The sequence below is a fragment of the Pseudorasbora parva genome, chromosome 3 (assembly GCF_024679245.1).
Source record: "Pseudorasbora parva isolate DD20220531a chromosome 3, ASM2467924v1, whole genome shotgun sequence".
NCBI lineage: Eukaryota > Metazoa > Chordata > Actinopteri > Cypriniformes > Gobionidae > Pseudorasbora > Pseudorasbora parva.
In genome coordinates, this window is record NC_090174.1 from 51264729 (window position 1) to 51283978 (window position 19250).

Here is a 19250-nt window from a genome sequence, read left to right on the forward strand (position 1 = left end):
AACAAGACAGCGTTATTTTTCAAGGAGGGGGTTTGACATCACACTATATTTTGTTTCCAGGCTAAAGGCGACAGATGACTTCGAAATTCCTGAAGTGTTTCCAATTTTGTGTGCTTGACAACCGAGGCTGAGACTTTACTGCTAACTTTGAATCTTATAACAAGAACAAGTAGTAAGATTAAAAAAAAGTTAGACAACTTCCAACTAAAACTTTCCAAAGGAAAAAAAAAAAAACATTCCATAAACGATTTATAAATGACGCTTTTGTGCTGATGTTTTAAGAACATTATTAAAGACCAGATAACTTTGAACTAACATTCTACAGTATAAATGTTACTGTAAAAAGGTTTGTTTGTAACCTTGTCGGAACTTTAGCCAAAGTTCTGAGAACATTTCTTGTTAGTTGGGATAACAGCTGGGTCTGTGCTGAGTCTGTGCCCTCACAAAAAAAATAAAGGTTGTACTTGAATTTCTCCAATAATCTGAAAATTCCTTATTATCGAATTTACATAGGTAAAATACTTTTGTATTGCATTTTTTAGCTTCATAGCTACTTGCGATATTAAAAGGCCACTGCCATTTTTCAAACAGTCAGAAGCCATTGCTAGAATGAGATCGTAATCTAGCGTGTTTTTCAAACTGTTACGATCTATTCCTGTAAGCTGTACATCAGAGTAAAGTGAGTTTTTCTTTCTTTTGTCATTTAGCAGATAGTTTTCCTCTAAAGCGATTTACTCCGAACTAACTCAGGTGTCTTGCTCAAAGGGCTCAATTGTAAATGTCACGGGTGTTCCTTGGCTGCCCCTAACGCCAATCAAACCAGCGGCAACCTAAAAACAAACACTGAATAGATATTTCATCATGGGCCTGCATAGTATCAAATATCACTGTGTTTTTGTGAAGCATTTAATAATTTTATGTATTTCAGCAGTGGAACCAGCCACATTCCCAACTGTGTTTAATTTAAGTCTCCCAATTCTTTCCATGTTGAGATGCAGATGCAGGCCTGTAAAAAATAGATGTGTGTGTGTGTGTGTGTGTGTGTGTGTGTGTGTGTGTGTGTGTGTGTGTGTGTGTGTGTGTGTGTGTGTGTGTGTGTGTGTGTGTGTGTGTGTGTGTGTGTGTGTGTGTGTGTGTGTGTGTGTGTGTGTGTGTGTGTGTGTGTGTGTGTGTGTGTGTGTGTGTGTGTGTGTGTGTGTGTGTGTGTGTGTGTGTGTGTGTGTGTGTGTGTGTGTGTGTGTGTGTGTGTGTGTGTGTGTGTGTGTGTGTGTGTGTGTGTGTGTGTGTGTGTGTGTGTTGCATCTTTCCATTGTGAAAGTGTGTGTTTCCTGAAAGCCGTATCTGGATGCGAGCCAGTCTAAACGAGGCACATTAGCACACGTAATGCCATTGCGTTCGCCAGCCAAGCGCCTTATAAAATCTTCAAATTCCACTCTGCACTTTGAAGTCGATTGTATTACTTTTAAAGCATGGATATTTGCAGTTGTTACCCTTGTTCAGCACATCTTAACTGCATGAGGTACGTTCTGCAATTCTCTTTTGAAGTTTTCTGAGGTAAGTTAACTAAAAAAACATGGCATTGCCTAAAAACAGCAGCTGTGTTGGTGGAAGAGATGAGTCCTTTTTTGTGCAGGGGGAAGCAAACCCTGGTGCGTGATGAGAGGTTAAGGACAGATAAATTGATGGTAAAGTACAATCACTCTGTCAGAAGCAGAAGACCTGCGGTCTTTAATCTTGCATGAGCCCTGGAGAGCAGAATGTCCTGCTTTCAAGTTCAGAGCTATTGCCATTGAAGTGGCAAAGGAACAGCCAAGAAAAATTTCTCTCCCCCCAACCCCCCTCTTCTCCAGGCATCCAAGAGTGAAAAATGACTTTCTGTTCTCTGTAAAAGCATATCAGTGTAATTAAGGCTTTTGTCCTCTATCTAACGATCATAATTACATGCAGTCTTCCATTTAATTTCCACCCAGAATTCCTCGCTGGCAGCGATGGATCATCTTCAGATCCAGTCCACTAGAACAGGCCTGTATTTGACTCGACACCGCTCATGTGGACATTGTTGCAGATTTATGAGGGGGTGGAACACGCTGCACTGCAGTTTGTGGTGTTTTTTACACTCTGATTAATAAGAGGAACAGACTGTGGATTATATTGTACATGTCTGTGTTTAGACAAGCAGGAAAGTTTCAGTGTCTTTGCCTATTGAACTCTACTTAGTCTATAGATAACATTTATGTTATGGTCATTTTGAATACTACTATAATAGTATATTTCCATACAAAGGAAAACTGAATTGTCTTATAGGAAATAAGAGCCTAGTTAGTCTTCAGTGAAAGTGCAATTTTGTTTTTATTATGCAACACAATCTGTCAAACAGAGCATATTAGATGTTTATTTTTTTTATATACTGATGATTTAACATCTACCCAGACTGTTTAAGGAACCTAAGATGCAAATAACAAACAGTCCTGGCATATGCTACAAATGTATTAATGATGCATTAATATTAGCTGTGATTATGGGGCGTGTTTCAACCGAACCAGGAAAGACCTCAATTGGATAGACCTACAACCAATCAGAGCAACGAAGCGACGCATTATGTTAGGTTTTTTTTTTCCGTGGGTTGTTTTCTATGTCCGCGGATTGAAGTGACTATTATGTGATATATAGACGCATGAATGGGAATTTTAGAAGGCAACCTTGCCAAAATAACACACATTTTACCCCCCCAAACGATATTTTTTTCCGAGAACATTATGCCATCTAATGACCTAAAGCATAAAACAGTTTTTTTGTCCTTTCCGCAGATCTGTGTTAATGGGGATCGTTCTAACAATGTTGTTGTCTGTGCACGAAAAACACAAAGGAAAACTCTTCTGTTTTTAGTAGCCTACATCGTTGTTGTGTCATGTAAACATACCCTCAAATAAACGCTAAGCTTTCTATTCATTAAAAGAATATACTGAAAATATTTTTCGGTTTACTCAAAAATATTAAGCATCACTGCTATTTTAAACACAGATAATGAAAAGAAATATTTTTTGAGCAGAAAATCTGCATATTAGAATGATTTCTGAAGGATCATGTGACACTGAAGAATGATGTAATGATGCTGAAAATTCACCTTTGGATCACAGGAATAAATACAATTTTAAAAACTGTTATCTGAAATCATAATATTTCACATAAATGCAGTTGGCGACTGGCGAGCGTAAGAGATATCTTTCAAAAACATGTAAAAATCATACCAACCCCAGACATTTGAACAGGTATGTGGGTATATAGAAATGTTTCTTAAAGGTAAGCAGCCTATTTCATTTTAAAGGTCATTGAGATGGTGTAAAATGGTCGTGTTTTGGGATCAAGAAATTGTAACAAACATGGATTTCAGAGAAAAATGTTATAAAAGTTTACTCCTTAAATACTGTACAGTATTTATAAGTTGACATTGCCTTTAACAATTGCTTTGTTTCTGAATATTTTCAACAAATCCACTCGAAATCTGATTATATGGAGATGAAGTTTACTGTCACAATGTGTTGTAGTGGTTATTCTGTGTGTTTGCGTTTTAACTGACTGCATAAACACGATTAAACTTTTCCTGCTGTAATTTCACTGTTCATCAAACAGCATGAAATATTTCAGCAAAACACTTTCACACAGACACAGAGAAACAGAATGTGTAATTGCCTGTGTGTTTGTGTGTGTGTGTGTGTGGCCTGAGTTGGCTCCAACGTGTATCCCTTTGAAAACAAAACTTTTCTTTGTATCCAGCGAGCGGAACAAGGGCCTGTGCAAGTGCTGACTTGTGCTGAGATGTGTTCTTGGAGAGTTCTGGACTGTCTGAGAGGGTTCTTTTAATCCTTATCACCAGTCTGCAATCAAACCTTTCACTATTTAACCTACGCTGTCATCCAAATGGATCTTCAAAACTCCTCTGATAGAACAGATACACTTATATTCACACAAACAAATCCCAATCATCCATTCATTTTTTTGTTTTTTTTTACATATAAGGCATGTATTTGTGTGTGTTGAATGCCTCTGTATATGGTGTGTTCTCAATGGTTTTAGCACATTGCTATGCAGTATGTTTTTCTGGGTGGAGAACTGTGATATATCGAGATTGCAATGACAATAATAAGCTCTGGACATTTTTACTGGATTTGGATTCACCTATCAGCCAATAACTCTCCAAGAACACATCTCAGCACAAGTCTGAATTAAACACAACATCAGCCATTCCATGCATTTCGCTAAGGCTATGTTCAGACTGCAGGTAAATGCTGCCCAAATATGATTTTTTTGCTCACGTGACTCAGATCTGTTCTCATGACATAGTGAACAGCACAAGCCACATGGAATCCAATTCCAATTTTGGCAACTTCCATATGTGGTACTAAATCCAACACAGGTCTGATGTTTTTTTTAATGCGACTGCAGTCTGAACAGTCATATCAGAATTCATGACACTTTTTCGTCTGATACACAAACTCACATACATGTGACGCTCACAGTGTTTTCAGCATATGCCGTCTCATTGTATGAGGACATTAACTTTATCTACAGTTGCTTTGAGAGTCATTTCACAAACTTTTCACAAAGGTCTTCACAATAAACTCTCAAAATAATTGTTTGGTTTAACTTCAAGAAGTTATGACAGAAATATATCACTACTGTATACTAATATGTAGTGTTGGGGAAAGTTACTTTACTCCCTAAAAAAATAACTAAATGCGTTACTTAGTTACTTTTTTATGTAACGTAATCCATTACATTACTTTTGCATTACTTTTTCTCTCCTGGACTGGGCTTGCTTGTTTATTTTTTTAATAATAAAGTTCTACTTTCAGCCAATGTGAAGGCCCTTTCACACCAAAAGTGAACTGAATAAGTCTCTCAAGCTGAAAGTAAGGCAAACTCACATCTGTACAATTAACAATTTATTTGCTGTCATGTGCATTTGTATGTCAAATAAGATGCTGCACAAAATAACTGCATACATTTAAAACATGGATGAAAAAATATCTTGGTTGTATGATATCTCTATATAAATAATAATATTATTATCAATACGAAGTACATTTGAGCACTGTTGGGGGTAATGCATTACAAGTAAAAAAACAGGTTTGCATTCATTCGCAAGGTTTGTGGGTCAAAATATGTGGAAAGCATTTCCTTCCCCATTATTGAACGAATAGTATGATGAATATTGATATTGTATGGACATTGTGATACTATTTTTGGCCATAACACCCCAGCTCTATTTGCTCTTTATCTCTGCACTCCTGCTATCCATTAGTCTATCCATGCTGAAAAGGGGGGAAAAAACAGCTTATACTGAACTTATTGGTTTAAGAAGGTCTTCGGCTGCTTGGCGAGCTGGTTTCTAGTTGTGTCATGTAGACAATAGCACACACACTTAATGGCACTGACATGGACTTTCAGACATTTTCTAGATTCCAACACCCTCTGTCTGTCTTTCTGACCTCTGTGTTCTCTCACCCTGAGACCTCATTCAATTCATAATTAACACCCCCCCACCCCACCCCCACCCAGAATCCATCTGCGCATTCCCTTAGGATGAGGTTTAGTCACATACAGAGCACACTCCATTCTCACACTGTTTGGGCCATGCGTGCTGTTTTAATCATAGTTCATAAAACACCTCAGTCTTTAAGACACGTTTCCAGACCATTTACCGGCAGAGGAGAGTTAATGATTTGCAAGTGTTTCTGTTATACTGGATTTAAAAGCGGATAATACGAAATTTCTATATGGGCATATGAGGCCCTGTTATACCCATGTCATGTTTCCAGTAATTTTTTTTTAATGTTTACATTGTTTGTGATATATCTCCCTCTCTTTCTCTTTCAGTGCCTGGTAATCTAGGCTGTTTTAAGGACAGTGGCGATCCAACACCTCTGTCCGGAGGCTACCAGACCTCCAACAAACTCACCATTCAGAACTGCATCAGCTTCTGCCGCAACCAAAGATACAAGGTACCAATTCACCATGGGAAATGCATAAAATAGGAAGTGATAAAACAGAAGGATGCATTAAAGTGATTATACACATTTAAAGAGTTTTGTTTGGTGTGGTCACGCTTACATAGGTTACTTTTGAAAGCGGCTAGTCCACTCAGATTGTATAGAATTATTTATTTTATAAAACACGTTACTACCTCTTATGGGAAAATCTTACAAACATGTCAGTCTTGCATACAATCACATTTCATCCAAAAAAAAAAAAAAAAAAAGTTAAGTAAGAAATTGTATTTTGCATAAAGTCTACATTTATGCAAGCTTTAAAAATGTAAAAAACATTAAGCTTTATTTCTTTTATAATTCCCATTATCTTTAATGGTGATTTCATTAGATTTGTACTAATATAATACATCTTTACTACATTAAAAATAAAAAAAATATATAAAAAAATGCATAATAGTACATCACAGGAATGCTACCCATTTTGTAGTATTATATACTTCAGTCAAATCGATTAATCGCAAGTAATCACATCTAACATAAAAGTTTGTTCACGTAATATGTGCTTATACACTATATTGCCAAAAGTATTGGGACACCCCTCTAAATCATTGAATTCAGCTGTTCCAATCACTTCCATGGCAACAGATGTTTAAAATCAAGCATGAGTCCATAAGTCCATTCATGAAATTTCTCAATACCAAATATTCCACGGACAACTGTTAATGCCTGGCTCACACTACAGGAGTTTTAAAATCCTATCCGATTGTAAAATCTGTTGCAGCACACACTTCAGGAGAATCTTTGCAGATTTTCTTGACTTAAATCTTAAATATGCTCACACTACAAGATTTGAAAATCGAGGAGCATCACACACTACAAAATATTATTACGATTATCGTGCCAGAGGAAGTGCGTCAGCAGACACAGCAGATCGTAAGCGATAGGCCTGCTGTAGGATGGAAAGTTGCTGCATCAATAATTATCATTATTGTGAGAGAAACCAAAAGCGTAACAATAAACCGGTGTGGATTAGAAAATGATCGGGGAGACAGGCTCAACTTTGAGGTGATTTTATTGAATTTTATTGGCATGCTAAATATCTGGACCTGTCAGCGATTGAAACTCCTGCTGTGTGAACTGCGTTCTGAATGAAAATTACATCGGCGATGACCGACAGCCATACAGGGCAGCAGGAGGTTCAGGGAGGAGTTATAGAGCAGAATATCAGTATTTTAATAGATATATTTACAATTCTATCAAACAGAAACAAAGGCCAAACATTTGCACATCCAGCCGCAGCAGCAGCACATTACAAAATTGTTTATTTACCTCAAACTGTCTTTGCAGAACACAATCCTGGCTCCCTCTGTCTCTCCAACAATTTCTTCCGCCATAATCTTTTTTCTTTTTCTCCACAAATCAGCGCACATACAGTTTGAAGCAAACTTTGTGCAGTTTATCATTTTTAATAACAATTCCAAGTCTCGCGTGAGAACTGCGGTCTGACGCACTTGTGATCTTGCGTTGTTTACTCGTTACATCGCACGTGTAAGTTAGTTGGGAAACGTAGTTTGCGCACCGGAGAGAGAGTTGTCGGCGATTCTTCCTCTTGTTCAGTCATGCAGTGTGAACTCCTCTGTGGTCAAACCATCGTGCAGTGTGAACACAGCAGTGACTGAATGATACCCCAGATAGTCATGCAGTGTGAAAAGAGCAGTGACCCGACGAGTTTGAAAATCGTGCAGTCTGAACTAGGCTTTAGTGGTATTGTAACAAAGTGGAAGCAATTAGGAACAACAGCAACTCAGCCACGAAGGAGCAGGCCACATACGATCACAGAGCGTCAGCGCTTTATATATATATATATATATATATATATATATATATATATATATATATATATATATATATATATATATATATATATATATATATATATATATATATATATATATATATATATATATATATAAAGTAAAGTAAGGGATTCATTTTATTCTTTGTGTGTTTATTTACTTCGGATGTAATTTAACTAAATACAGTTTATAGACTGTAGAACAATTATTTAATGTAATTAACGTCAAAACATGAACGTTTATGTGTGTGTGTGTGTGTGTGTATATACATATATATATATATATATATATATATATATATATATATATATATATATATATATATATATATATATATATATATGTATGTATGTAACAGAGGCCAGCTAGTAGTTGCTGTGCGAGTAAACCTCACTTTTTTTTGTCAGACGCTCTAGCGACTGACGCTAGAGGTTGCAGCCTTTAGCCTCCTTGTTAGAGCGTCCGACTCTCATGCCGGCGGTCCGAACAGTAGGGGTTACAGATATACACATAAAATTAATACAAATACTTATATAACATTTCCCGTAATTGTAATTTTGCCTTTTTTTTCCAGTTAATGACTTTGCAAAAAAACAAGGTTATATTTTTTCAAGATGTAATCATGTACTGTACATCTGCCTATGTTGGTTGAATTCAATATTTATTGTATTTTGCTTGCTTTTCTGATGGCCGGCACCCTTGGATTGTCCGGGCATTAGAGAATTATGAATTCCGGACCATTTGTGGATTCTTGTGTCTTTTTTTCCAGCTCGCCGGTATGGAATCAGGCTACGCTTGTTTCTGTGGCAACGACCTTGATTATCATCGTCACGGTGATGCTCCGAGCACAGAGTGTAACCATGTGTGTTTTGGAGACCACACCCAGCCATGTGGAGGCGACGGACGTGTCATAGTCTTCGACAGTACGTTTTTGTAGTTGTTTTATTACCTTTGCAAAGCAGGTTAAGGGAAAAAATAACTGAAGCTGTACCTTTTCTCCAATAGCAAAAGTAGGCGCTTGTGGAGGAAACTACACATCACCCTCCGCAGTAATTTACTCTCCTGACTTTCCAGATAAATACAAACCTGGCAGGGTCTGCTACTGGACCATTCAGGTACAATTATGCTTTTAATATCCTAATGGAGAAAGAGCCTGCCAGAGCCAAAACACATAATATGTATCTGGCATACTGACAGCTGTCTTATCTTTGTTATGTTGCTCTTGCAGGTTCCGGGTGCTTCCGTCATTCTGTTCAACTTTACTTTTTTCAATATTGTGGACCAGACTGATATGGTGGAACTGTTAGATGGCTACTCCAATCAGGTGGTGGCGCGATTTGATGGCCGCAATCCACCACGGGACGTTGTGAACGTCACCGGAGACTTCGTCATTTTATATTTTTTCTCAGATAGGACAAATGAGGCACAGGGATTTTCTGTTCTTTATCATGGTGAGGATTTCATTTGGAAACATTTGACTGTCCACTTTTTTAAATGTGGACGTATAACGTCAAATGTTGCACAAAAAAGTGTGTGAAATTGAAATGTTCATAATTATCTTCTAAAAGTTTGAAGGCAGCTAAATTTATCAATACTTCTGTATAGCAAGAATGCATTACATTGATATAAATTATTTTCTCTTTTCACTTTCTATTCATCAAAACATCCTACAAATCTATTAACCAGCACAAATGTTTACAATATTGATAATAGTTTGTCTTGAGCAATACATCAGCATATTAGAATGATCTCTAAAATGGTGCTTCATATGATGTCACTTAACACACACTGCTGTTTTTATGACTTTAAAATAGTCATAAAAATAAATAAATAGAAGCCAAATATGTGTAAGCATCACTCTCTGAATGCTTTTTTGTCATATATATACAATATTCAGGCATGTTGTCACTTTGTTGTTTTGGGAGGCAGAGTTCAATAACCACAATCTGAGGAAGAATAAAAGGGAGTGGGAAGTATGAAATGGAAAAAGGTTTTTCTAAAAGAAAAGGTCAGCGAAGCAAATTGGCTTTTACTATTCACAGAGCCTTTTTCCCTGCAGGCAAAGTTTGATTCAAGCGCCACATACTGCGTTTATATCTGCATCTACAACGCTGAATGAAAGACGTGATGTTATTTTGAAAGAGCTTAGAAATCTCTCTCCGTAATGTCCAGGGGGACTTCAGAAGAGATGTTATGAATTTTAATCAGATGATGCATATATTAACAAGGAATGTTTGTTTCATTGGCTGATTACCACTTATTAACTCCTCACAGCTTTTAGAAATCAAGGAGTCAGACCTGTGGAAGAGGATGACAAAGGTGACGAAGAGTACGCCAGTACAGTGCGGCCACATACGGGAAGCACTACAGCGAAATCAAATACCAGTGGAAAATCCTCCCTCCTGTACTATGTAATCACATCAAGTCCTGCAAACATGCCAGGTCAGTGGCATGGACCGGGCCAGACCGCAGACCACAGCACCAGTATGTGTCCAGTTCTCTTCATTATGCTTCAGTTCTGCTCCTTTCCTGAACTAGATATCATCATTAACTAGAAGATGTAGCCTGATAGCCTGCTGAGATTATGTTACAATGTAGCTGCATACTGTATTAAACAAAAAATACCTAAAAGTGATATCCCAGTATTTTTCAGTTGCAATATATGTCTTGATGTATTCGCCCAGTAAGTTGTTTCCAGGTATATTAGACGTTGATTTAATTAAATGAACTAAAATGTAATCTAGCTTAAAGAAATCAAGACAAGTAAGAAAAAATATATACATTATACAGTATATATATATATATATATATATATATATATTTTTTTTTTTTTATGTATATATGCTACAATATTATCATACAAAGTAATACATAGTACTGATAATACAAAATGTTTCTTGAGCAGCAAATCAGCATATTAGAATGATGTCATGTGAAACTGAAGACTAGAGCAATGATGATAAAAAAATACAACTTTGCATCACAGGAATAAATTACATTTTTAAATATATTAAAATAGAAACAGTTATTTCCAATTGTAACATTACAGTTTTTATTGTATTTTGAATCAAACAAATGCAGGCTTGGTAAGCATAAGGGACTTAAAAAATAATAATAATAATTTTTATCCCAAGCTTTTCAACAGTAGAATTTATGAAAAGTAGTGTATGAAAATTGCTAGAAAAAACCCCATCTGAAAACATTTTTGCTACTAAAGTTTGAATCAGAAATGCTATTAAACATATTAAAGATAACAAAATTATAATCTTTAGGGAACGTAATGGACAAGTATAAAGTGCATTAAAATCATCACAGTATGATACACAGTTTTATAGTTAGCTTCCCTATGTAGCTCTATGCTTTACATTTCCATAGACAGTCTTTATACTAGTAGGCCTACTTGAGTTTTCGCTAGTGATAACCTTCCCTTTTTGAACAACTGTAATTATGAGGCTGCATTAGTTTTACTGTCTGTCACTAATAAACATGTCATGTTTTACAGTGTGGACCATCTACGCATTAGCTGCTCTGTTAACGCTAACAGTCATAGCCATGGTAGCTAAGCTGCTCCTGCATCTTACTGTAAAGTAAGTACATATGCTAATATAAAGCATGAGATGAAGAATTGTGATGATGATGATGATGAATAGCCCAATTCGGACAGTAGTGTTTTTCATGGGGTCGTAAGGGAATGCCAACATTTTCAGGGTCTGTGATTTTATTGGCGTTCGAATCCAGACTGTCACAGTTTTTCTCCCACCACCCGCGTTAAATTCCCTGGCCGAATTACCCACTGTTTTTTGACTAACATCAAGGCCATGTGGTCATTTAATTGCCATCCAACTCCACATCTCTGAGTTTACAAGAAGAGATCACTTCAAAATGTACTGTTTAAATCCTTTTTGACCACTGCGGAGCACTGTTGCGCTTCACCGTAATTTGCATGCATTTTAAACCATGAACACTTTTATAACTGAAATGCTGGAAAGTATTTTTAAAGAACATTATTTCATCACCATTTCACCTCAACAAGCAAAAAGGAGAAAGAGAGAAAAAAAAGCATGTAAACATGTAGATACAATCATATAGGCCTACATTCAAAATATAAAAAAGCTTTATGTTTACCTCATGTAAACAAAAGGCTGCAAATTATTTGTGCTGATTTCTATATTTTTAAAATTACAAATAAACTGACTGGCTTATATAAGATTTATTGCAGGTAAAGGAAGTCATGCTTTTATTTGCTGCTTTATCACTGCACTGTTGTCTGATATATAGGGCCTTGGGTTGGGCATATCGATACTCAAAAATATTAATACTAATGTGTTTTTTATTTTTTACCAATATTGTTGTTTATTTAAAAAGATTTTTTAATACATACAATACAAATAACCTATGTTACTGAATAGTTGTGTGGTAAAGCACTATTTTCCTGCTTATCTGAACCATGATCTGAACACATGCAAATACTGCAAGACAGAACCAGTCGATCACAGAGAGTGCGTTTGCTCACTGATGATGCTGTATTCAAACCATAGACTGTAAAAAAAATATGGACGTAGTGTCCGTGACGTCACCCATAGCATTCCGATAAGCCGTTCTGAAGTGTAAAGTATGGGCGAGCTGGGCGTTGCCATCTTACTAGCGTGTCATCACATGTCACTCCCGGATAACAAAATGTGCAAAGAGGCGGGATGTGGGCAGAGCTGAGATGAGGTGATGCAATGACTACAGACAGTGGATAAATGGTTATCCGCCTGCCACTCAAAGTAACCACGTCCTTAATTATGCAGAACTTAAGGCTTTATATAATGTAAGTGAATGAGTTATAAAAAATGTACCCCCTCAGAGTTGTCATTAAGTGCAAAATTAGCCGTATAGACCAAAACCACAATTTGTACCAGGCTATAAACATGTTTTTTTCTACTGTAAAGTTGGGAGATTCTGCTCCCTTCTGGAGCCTGTCAGTTCCCAGTTTAGGAATTGCAGTTTACATTACTTCCGTATTGGCTTCAAGGGAGATTTAGTAGGTTGCGCTACTGGCATTGAAAGTATCGGTATCGTATCGAAAACAAAATAAGTTGTATCGCCCATCCCTAATAGGGCCCTATTTACAGATCTAAGTTCATGGTCTCAAAGCACACGTGTCTTATCCAAATCCACTTTTGCTTAACGATGGGAGAAAAACGTTTAATTACCTAAAAGGGCTGTCCTTATTTTTAGGGGTGTGTTATGGGCGTAACGTGCAATAAACCAATCAGAGTCTCATCTCCTATTCCATTGAAAGGCCAGTTGCGCTTACACCATGGCGGATTCGCTATTTACATGGTGGAAATTGCAAGTGGAAAGACTGAACGCTTCTCCAGAGAGGAATCCTTTTATTTTTAATATTTAAAATTGTTTGTGTGCTGCTGCCCTGCATGTGTAATAAGCAGAGTGTAACACAAAAAAACAGTTTTTGTTGGTCAATGGCACAGTCTTTTTTAGTTACCTCAAAATAGCAATGCGCCAACAATGTGCCTGAACACACCTCGTTTTCAGACCAGCACGCCCATGGGCAAACAGATGAGCGCGAGGGCATTTGCTATTTAAACAAGGTGGCGCTGAACGTGAAAATGACATCTGCATCGGGCTGAAACTAGCAAAAAACACTTTCGCAGTCAGTGTCGCATAGCGCCGGGTGTATTATAGAGGCCCATAGTGTCTCTTAACAGATGTTTTTTTGGTTTTTACCAGGCATATTGAAGCATACATTGATGTGAATTAATGGTCTTTATTATGTTTGTCGCTCCCTCTCAGATCCCCGTCCATCCCGTCGATCAGCGGGTCAGATTCGTGCGCGCAGAGCACAACGCCTGAACCCTGGATCATCCTCTACAGACCTTCCACCATCTCTCTGTTTAAGAAGAAACTCAAGAACCACCATGGCGACCTCAGCCCTCTCGTGGGAAACTAACCTCAACGCCTCTGACCTCTACGGCTGCTTTAGCCCCCTAAAAGATGCACACACTGTACGCGATGCTGGTCTTCTGCTGCTGGGCTATGAAAAGGGATCTCACCGATCCCTGCTTCACTTTAAATGACCAGCGCAGGGCCCAGTCTATATGTGCTGATCGGTTGTTGGTAAGAAACAAATAAACTGTGCAAAAAGAGCTTGATGCCACTAGACCGATGCGCTTACTCTCAATTTGCATCTCAACTAATCACAAATCATGTGACAGGTGCACATATATAAACCAAGCGATTTGATTAGCAAAGGAGTGCTGGGATGTTTCTGTCGCCGCAGACCAAAATGAACAAATGACGATTGGCGAAAAATGGATAAAGTGGCCCAGCTGTTTCTTTCTCTGCTTTCACAGAAGTGATCAACTGATAAGTGTCTGCAAAAAAGAAAGGGTGAGACTCCCTGCAGAGCACACTGAAAGACAAAACCACTTACATAACCAAAAAAAAAAGTCACAGAGCCCCTCTGGAGGAGAGATACGATTCTGCTTCAGTCGCTCTTTAACCTTTAATGTAGGTCACCTGTTGTTGAGGAGCACAGAACTCCTTTCTTCAGATGTAAGAGAGCTGGCTGATCCGGCGGAGGATTGATGTCACAATCATGTCGAGAGCAATTCAGACTCAAAGTGAACAACAAAAAAGTTTGAGAGAGAGAGAGAGAGAGAGAGAGAGAACTGGCGAGATTGACTGCGGAGAACCAAAGCCTGAAATTGCTACAAATGTTCAAAACGAGTTAAGACATCCCTATGGACCTCGCTTTCGTCTCTCGTCCTTTGTGTTGGGTTTTGATCTTTCTGCATTGCCTTTAAGTGCCTTCAGGACTGAAAAAACTCTGTCTTCTAAGCTGTCGTAATGTCTCGCTAATGTAAACAAGCATTCATCCTTTGGAGCATTGAATCGCGAATGAGAATAAGCACTAAGGAAGTATGTTCTTGTTGGGGATTCTCAAGATAAATGTAGTCCTGTGGGTGTCATTGGAGCATATTATTCTTGTCAGGTTTTTTGACTTGAGCAAGAGAAGCATTGTGATGAACATTGTGTAATTCTCGGTAATTCTATGTGGGAACAATCAAACGTCATCCCCTTTCATTTCACTCCCCAACAGAGGCCGTGGTGAAATTCTTCCAAAACAATTTGCTCTTTCTCCCCGTTTACCACAACTTGAGCTCTCACATTCTGAAGCACTCTTCCAGCCAGCCAAAAACCATGTGGATCACTGCAATGCTAGCTGCGAGTTAACCGGTTAAAGGGGTAGTCCACCCAAAAATGATCATTGTGTCAGCATTTACTACCCTCTTGTCATTCCAAACCTGTATGGCGTTTTTGGAACGTGAAAGATGATGTTTTGGACAAATGTTTTAATGGTTTTTATCCCTACATTGAGTCCAAAACAACAATGGGCCTCATTATTTAAATGCCATTTCGATGTCCATTTTCAGATTCGTGAAAGTGTTTTTTTCTTCAAATTTTTTCACAATGTACGAAAAACAGTACACCTGCTCCCAACCACACGTACACGGAGCCAAAAATATCCAAACCATAACATTATTGAAATGTGAAAATGTAATCTAAAAAACAAAAATAAATTGAAAGCGGTCGCCTAATCCATTTTCTTTTTTTATTAGATTACACTGATATTATTTGCTAGGGATGCACAATATATCGGCCCCCATAACGTTATCGGCTGATTATGTTAAAGCCGATAAATAGATTTTTCCTTCCACTGAGACGTACTGCGCATTGTTTACCATGATGGTTTTGAATAGTTTCAAATATGATTGGAATACTTCAAAAAAGGAAATTAGAGTTAAGTGCAACATGTGCAGCACAAATCTGTCATATAGGCTACATACAGTTATTATAAGAACAGCAATTATAATTGTCTTTTAATGGTAATATTTTTTTGTAATAAGGCTCTCAAAAATCATAAAAATTCGGATTTAGATTTATGGCTCTGGATGTAACAGATGATACATCGGCTATTGACATTGAAATATAAAACATTATCGTTATCGGACAGAATTTTCACATCGGTGTGTTTGCCTACAAGCTTAAGACTTTAATTGAATAATCATTTTAGTTACAAATTAAAATTGTGATTGAGTGTGTGCGCGCATCCCTTTTTACAAATGATCGTAAAGCATTAACAAACGTTTAACTATCAAATCTGAGGTTGATGCGTTTGTGAATTCGGCCCATTTTATATACAAATTACTCATATTAACTCATTTTCAAAAGTTTCTTGAATGAAGCCCAGTGTTCCCAAATTACATTCTTTGTATGGATAAAAAAGTACAGGTATATTTCAATTTTGAGTAAACTATAGCTTGCGGTTTACAGCACTTGCACAGCCATCAGTCACAGGTCAACCATTTTATGTCTGTGAGTAGTACTTAATGTAAGTTTTAGGGATATTGTAAAAGTATCCCTTTAGTAAAAAATATTTTTAAGGACATTCAGTTTCACTTTATTTTGATGGTCCCTGTAAGTTGACTGTTGACTGTAAGTAACGTTGCACCTACATGTCTACTAACTCCCATTCGTGTTAGTAGAGTATTAGTAGACTGCCAGGGTTAGGGTTAGAAAAAGATGACATGTAGTTGTAATGTTATTTAGAATGTCTGGAGAATTATCACAATAAAGTGTTAGCAGATATTAAGCAGACAGTCTATTAATGCTCTAATTAGAGTTAGTTGACATGTAGTTGTAAAGTCCCTTATAGTCCATCAGAATATCCATCAAAATAAAGTTTTACTGAACATTCAGTATATAATCTGGCACATGGGTGATCAGCATTACATTGTTTGTGGGTATGTCACTAATGCTGCATTTACCAACAAAATCAAATTAACAACAAAATCACTACATTTTGCACTTTATTACTGAAGTACTTATCTTGTGTAATGTTTTTGGGGCAACCTTTTTAAAACTGATTATATCACAACTTGCATCTTTTGAAAATCATTGTGTCTGTAAAAAGACAAGCCACCCAGTCAGTTCAAGCACAAAGATTTCGCTTTACCTCAATCTAAGTGTATTTATCTGCACTCGGTTAATTATTGCATCCTTTATCATAACCTTAGCTCTGCAGTGCCTAAGGCTGTCCATGCATACTAAAGTGTCACCGGTCACAGAGAGAGGGAGAGAGACAAACCCAAAGTGACAGGTTAAATCCAACAAGGTCATATTCATCTGGAAAGGCTGGTGAATAATGCAGAAACCAGGCATCCATTTAGATCGCAAAGCCGAACGCCATAGCACTTTTAGCAGTGGAAAAAAGTGTCATATCCTTCTGTGGTTTATCACAGTGTCAGCGGGCCTTCCTTCTGAGAAACCAAGATAGGAATCCCTACAATTTTTGGAAAGGGTGCTTCCAGGGATAATAAAAAGATGTTGTTTTCATGGAATTGTAAATAAAATAGTGAGAATTTTAATTTATACCATAAATTATTGTTATTTTGGATGTAAAATGGGATATAATCTATCTTTTGTATAAGTTACCTTTGTAGTTTTTATTTAATGTGTCCCGAGTGCAAAAATAAATATGCATGTTTCTTATGCCTGTCGTGTTTGCTTTGTACACCATGAGTTGTCACTAATGCCCCTTTTTATTATGGTTGACATGCAGTAATTTACATGGAGGTAAGAAGAGAAAGAGAGAGAGGGAATTTACAATGCAAATTTGATCCTTCAGGAGGAGGGAGACTCCAAAATTTGCTTGTAAGGTAACCAAAGTTTCACGCACAACCAAATCGTTTTATTAAACAGATATGACAAAGGGGAAATATGCAAACAAGCATGTATTTGAAAAGACAGACCTCCAAAACAACATCTGCTGAAGAGGAAAAAAGTGAAGGAAGGAAGAAATTCAGCTCTGATGTTTTCTGCGTTGCTTAAATGCTTATCAGATAAAATGACTACCAGACGTAGAGTGGATGCATAAACAAAGCCTGTATTACAGGCCCCATGTGTAAGCCATTTCCCCTGTGTGTGTGTGTGTGTGTGTGTGCGTATGCGCGCGTGTGTGTGTGTGAGGCCTGGCTCTGGCTGCCCACCTGCAGATGTTCATGGTATGTGAGGTGAACACATGCACAGAGCATTACAATGTAACACGAATATGAATTACAAAATAATACAATCTATCAATGATGTTACTGGATAAATGATGCACTCGGAGTTAACTATCTATTAAATTCATGGTGATTTGTTTGATTGTCTAATAAATGCAATCAGCCTTTACTCATTAAATAACCACATATAATAAAATCCACTCAGAAAGGCAAACATGCAGTTCGACATTCATTTACATTCTGCTGCAGTGCCGTAAGGTATTCGACCAGCATGACTATAAATCCTACAGTTCCCCCTACTGGTAAGCGTTACTAAACGCATGCTTTATTGTAATTTCTCTCCCTTATGAAAATCAGTTGTATCCAAGGTTGTATCCAGTGAGTGATTACTGATTAAAGGCACAATATGTAAGATTTTTGGATTAAAACATCAAAAAAACACTATAACAATGTTATATATTTTGTTGACTTACATTATCCCCAAATGTTTCCAAGAATGTTAAATTCCAGAGAAATACGCCTTTTATTAGACAAGGGAACAACTGTCTAGATACATTTATTGACAGAAAATTAATTATATAGTTATATAACGTTTGAATCTCGTTTTCTTGATTTACTGCGAATACCATGTTTTACCATGACTAATATTGATCTAGCTTACTGCAACAAGTGTCTCATAGCCTCCAAGGGAATGCACAGTGTAACATTAGTAGGCCTATATAATTTACAGCACTCTCAAAGGTATCTAATATCCACAGCACTGTAACCCCACATCTGCTTGACCGGAAGAAGTGGATGCGGTAATTGTGGCATAATAAAAGCTCCACTGCTCTCCCGTCTTGTCACGCTCATCTCTCATTAGCAATCGCTCCAGCTGCTACATTGCGCTCCCCCAGCACTCTGCTTCATACTACAGTAACAATCTCATCCATGAACATGATTTCTGCTAGTCCCATCCATCCCATTTCTTTTCCACTGGCTGTGAGGTGAAGACGACATCTCCCATGAATCCACGTTTAATGTCACGTCATCAAACTATCTTTAAAGGGTCATGAAACCCCAAAACACTTTTTTTGAGATGTAAACAGATATGCATAGGCTGCACATCATTGAAAACACTAAGGGTACTCATTAATGGTATTCATGTGTTAAAAATAGTTATTTTCGCATTTTTCAGAGCGCTTTCTGTCTTCCGGTTTGAAAAGCTTAGTCGGAGCAACGTCACAAATACTGCCGTCAGCGTGTGCTTTTCGGGGGACATGCTGACGTCGTCCGCTCCGAGCGATTCTCGATATATATTCATGACATAAAGCTCATTCAGTCCAATCACT

General features: G+C 37.4%; 1 protein-coding gene across 3 annotated transcripts in view; it reads left to right on the forward strand.

Annotated features, from left to right (window-relative positions):
• kremen1 (kringle containing transmembrane protein 1) overlaps positions 1-16331 on the forward strand; it is a 91234-nt gene extending 74903 nt beyond the window's left edge. For 2 of the 3 annotated variants that reach the window (XM_067439400.1, XM_067439399.1), the window contains 7 exons: positions 5878-6002; positions 8616-8769; positions 8852-8961; positions 9075-9297; positions 10121-10330; positions 11349-11433; positions 13646-16331. In XM_067439400.1, coding sequence (XP_067295501.1) covers positions 5878-6002; positions 8616-8769; positions 8852-8961; positions 9075-9297; positions 10121-10330; positions 11349-11433; positions 13646-13802 — 1064 coding nt within the window. In that variant the 3' untranslated portion in view covers positions 13803-16331. The remainder of the gene's footprint in view (positions 1-5877; positions 6003-8615; positions 8770-8851; positions 8962-9074; positions 9298-10120; positions 10331-11348; positions 11434-13645) is intronic. The other variant, XM_067439401.1, reaches the window with a different exon arrangement.
• The last annotated feature ends 2919 nt before the right edge of the window (positions 16332-19250 follow it).